The 3,108-nt window shown below is 34.9% G+C and overlaps 1 protein-coding gene across 1 annotated transcript; it reads right to left on the bottom strand.

Moving 5' to 3' along the window:
* Nucleotides 1-404: 404 nt before the first annotated feature.
* Nucleotides 405-2,084, bottom strand: LOC149219653 (CEN-like protein 1). Its single transcript, XM_089386879.1, has 4 exons — nt 1,884-2,084; nt 1,588-1,649; nt 1,327-1,367; nt 405-622 (listed from the first exon to the last, which is right to left on the bottom strand). The coding sequence occupies exons 1-4, from the start codon at nt 2,082-2,084 to the stop codon at nt 405-407; spliced, it is 522 nt and encodes a 173-aa protein (XP_089243005.1).
* Between the last annotated feature and the right edge of the window lie 1,024 nt (nt 2,085-3,108).

The raw sequence follows: 3,108 nt of genomic DNA, 5'->3' as shown, positions 1-3,108 counted from the left end.
AGGATTATCTTATAGGGTAAAACATTTTTTTATTATCATCGTGAATCATGAGATTTTGATTATCTTTTTTTATTTCAAGGACAATGCTACTCAACGAACATGTTCCGGTAAGCACAGGCGCAACAGAAACTGTTTTTTTGAAGCATTATGGAAATTTACACATACAATTGAAAGTAAGGTGAATTGAGATAAACACGCCTCACGCTGAACGAAATCAAAACCGCAAGTGCAACAGACACTCGCAGTGTTAATGGATTTCTTCGAAGTGTATAATATATAGCCAATCTGGACGCAAAGACAGTCAGGATTGATTCCGCTAAGCAGAGGAACCCATTGCACTGAGAGAACAATAGTTTCATGAGAATTGTCAGTAGTTATGGTTGCCCCACGCTGTTGAGATTACTTCAACCTCTCCGAGCAGCGCTCTCTCTCTGCGCGTTGAAATAAACAGCAGCAACTGGCAACCCAAGTCCATTATTTTGTGCAAACTCTCTGGTGTTGAAACGACAACGCCAACAAGGAGGGAGTACCGTTTGCCGGCCCTTCTGCTGGAACAGAGCGAACACGTAGCGGTGGATTCCAATAACCGGCCTTGGTATCTCATAGCTCACGATTTCTCTACCTGCACATAAATATCCAATTAGAAATATTAAATTTTCATTATTGAGCCCAGACTGTTTAGTGTGTATCCAATTTTGGTAAAGATATTACCAATTTAGGTAAATCTATAATAACTACTTTTCATTTAAATTCCCATAAAGTGAGTAGATCTTTGAAACAGCGCTGTCATGTAGATCTAAATCTTCAAATGCTCCTATAACTGCATATAAACATTAATCACATGCGGAGATTGTGATACATGCAGCAGGTAAATGATGAATTAATTTATTTATTTTTAAATTAGAGTGAGAATTTGCAGAGGATTAGTTATCTTTAATTTCTAAATATTGGTGGTCAATATTACATTAAATACAATTATTAAACCAAAAAAACTTTATTTTTTAAAAATTCGTTGTTACTATTACATTAAATACAACTATACATAAAAACCAACAAACTTATTATAAATTTTTAAAGAAACTGAAATCCATAATATTAAAGAAAAGAATGGTCAAACTCAAACTTCTAAGATCCTAATGAATTAATTTACATTCAACAAGGAAGAATTAATTTATATTCAAGAAGAAAGAGCGCCTTATACAAGGCAGCAAAACACAATTTATCTGTCTAACAACTGATAATTGTGTCCAAAGAAGAAACCCACAAACAGATAATCCTTTCAAACTCTTGATACTGCGAAATTAAGAAAAAGACGCAACTACCCACCAAAAGAATTCGATGTTGTGCCAGGGATATCAGTAACTATCCTGCAAAATATAACATGTAGAATTAAGGCGTAATCAATCTAGGAAATGTAGAAAACAAATTATCAAAACGCTACATATGGCCCGATTTCAACAGACTATGACGAATCACATCTAAAGTGACTATAAATCTGAGGGTGGAAAATCAATTTTAAAACAGTATTTCCAATGACATTATCCAATAATATGTTAACGGAAACGGTCAAACAATATGTACGCATACCAATGTAGATATTCACGCTCTGTGGGCTCGCTGGGACTTGGAGCGTCTGCGTCCGTCATAATCTAAAAATGTCCACTCTCAATCAAAGAATTAATTCAACCCTACCAATTCCTCCAAACTAAGCATTACGCCCTTTTCGAGCTACTACAGATTTTTAACAAACATATATATATGGTAAGCTGAATTTTAAAGGATTTCATGTTGAAATTGCAGAGACATTACAGAGGCAACGTTGGCAGAGAAGTGGTGCATGACAGGAAAAGTAACACTGTGAGCAAATAGAAAACCTAAATTACCAGAGTATAAAATGTGCGCATGTCTCCGCCAATAACTTCCACACGAGGCGGCGCTGTAATAAAGGCGGGCATGAGCTCGAACCCGTTATTGACCTGCATATTAGGCTTGTACGCTATAGTTATCTGGATACTGGGCGTGAACATATCTATGACGTCCCCTATAACTCTCCCCACTCTTAGTGGCTCTGTGAGTCTCGACATTTCAGACCTAGTTTCTTTATAACTAACGAGCCTACTTAATATTCAGAACGAAATTGAAATCGACCCACTTTACTCAAGTCTTAAGAAGCTTGTAGCATCACCCCTATTGGCCGCACTTCTAATACCTGTCGCACACAGAGTTGTCCTTGGAATACCGAGTTGTCCTTGGAATAAAGAACGGGGATCATTTTTAGAATAAAAGCCATGCTCAAATGAAACACCACTCTGCTGGTCACTAATGTTAGAAAATATGAGCCACTAATTTGCTCGCCTGGTTTGCCTTTTGCAAAGAAAAAGGAGGAGCTTAGATACTGCAAGCTTTTTCCCAAGAACATCTAAGGTAATAACGTGTATATTGTCTAAGTGTTTTGGATATGTCTGATAGGATGTTTTGTTAAGGAACCGTTTGATGATGTGAAGTTATCTGTTTAATTTTTTAATAATATTTTAAACATAAAAATATAGTTTTATTAAACTTATAAAAAAAATTATATACCCATTTAACTTTCACACCTGCAAACCATTCTTAGATTCTGAGGTTCTAAGGCTAGCTTTAAAGTATTTGTGTATACCTTTTTATACTTGTTGGACAGGATGGAAATGTCCGGTAGATCGAAAGTATAGCCCTGAAGGAATCGTTTTGATTAATTTTATTTTGTTAGAATTAGGTGAATGTCAATCTCGCGGAAATAGCTTTTCTATAACGAGTTAGAGTATATATTTCTCTCATGCTTTTCGTTACATAATTATTAAATGATACAACTTAACAATCAGTAGAAAATTCTTGACAGTTGAAATATTCCATCGTCATTATTAAGTGTTATGTGTTTTGAACTATTCCTTTTTCATTACATACCCAGCTTTATTATTAATAAAAAATTGATATAGGGAGCGTTAATTCAGCTTTGTTGATAGATTCTCAGTCTAAATAAAGAACAAGCGGGTGTATGATCTCTCATCATATAATAATAATATAGTTTTATTTCAATAAAAAATGACTTTATTATAAAGTGGAGGCTTAAAT

Source organism: Pinus tabuliformis, chromosome Q (assembly GCF_031772625.1).
Source record: "Pinus tabuliformis cultivar Carrire ecotype Pingquan chromosome Q, CPIR1, whole genome shotgun sequence".
Lineage (NCBI taxonomy): Eukaryota > Viridiplantae > Streptophyta > Pinopsida > Pinales > Pinaceae > Pinus > Pinus tabuliformis.
Note: the sequence above shows the minus strand (reverse complement) of the source record. Positions and strands in the feature narration are given on the sequence as shown.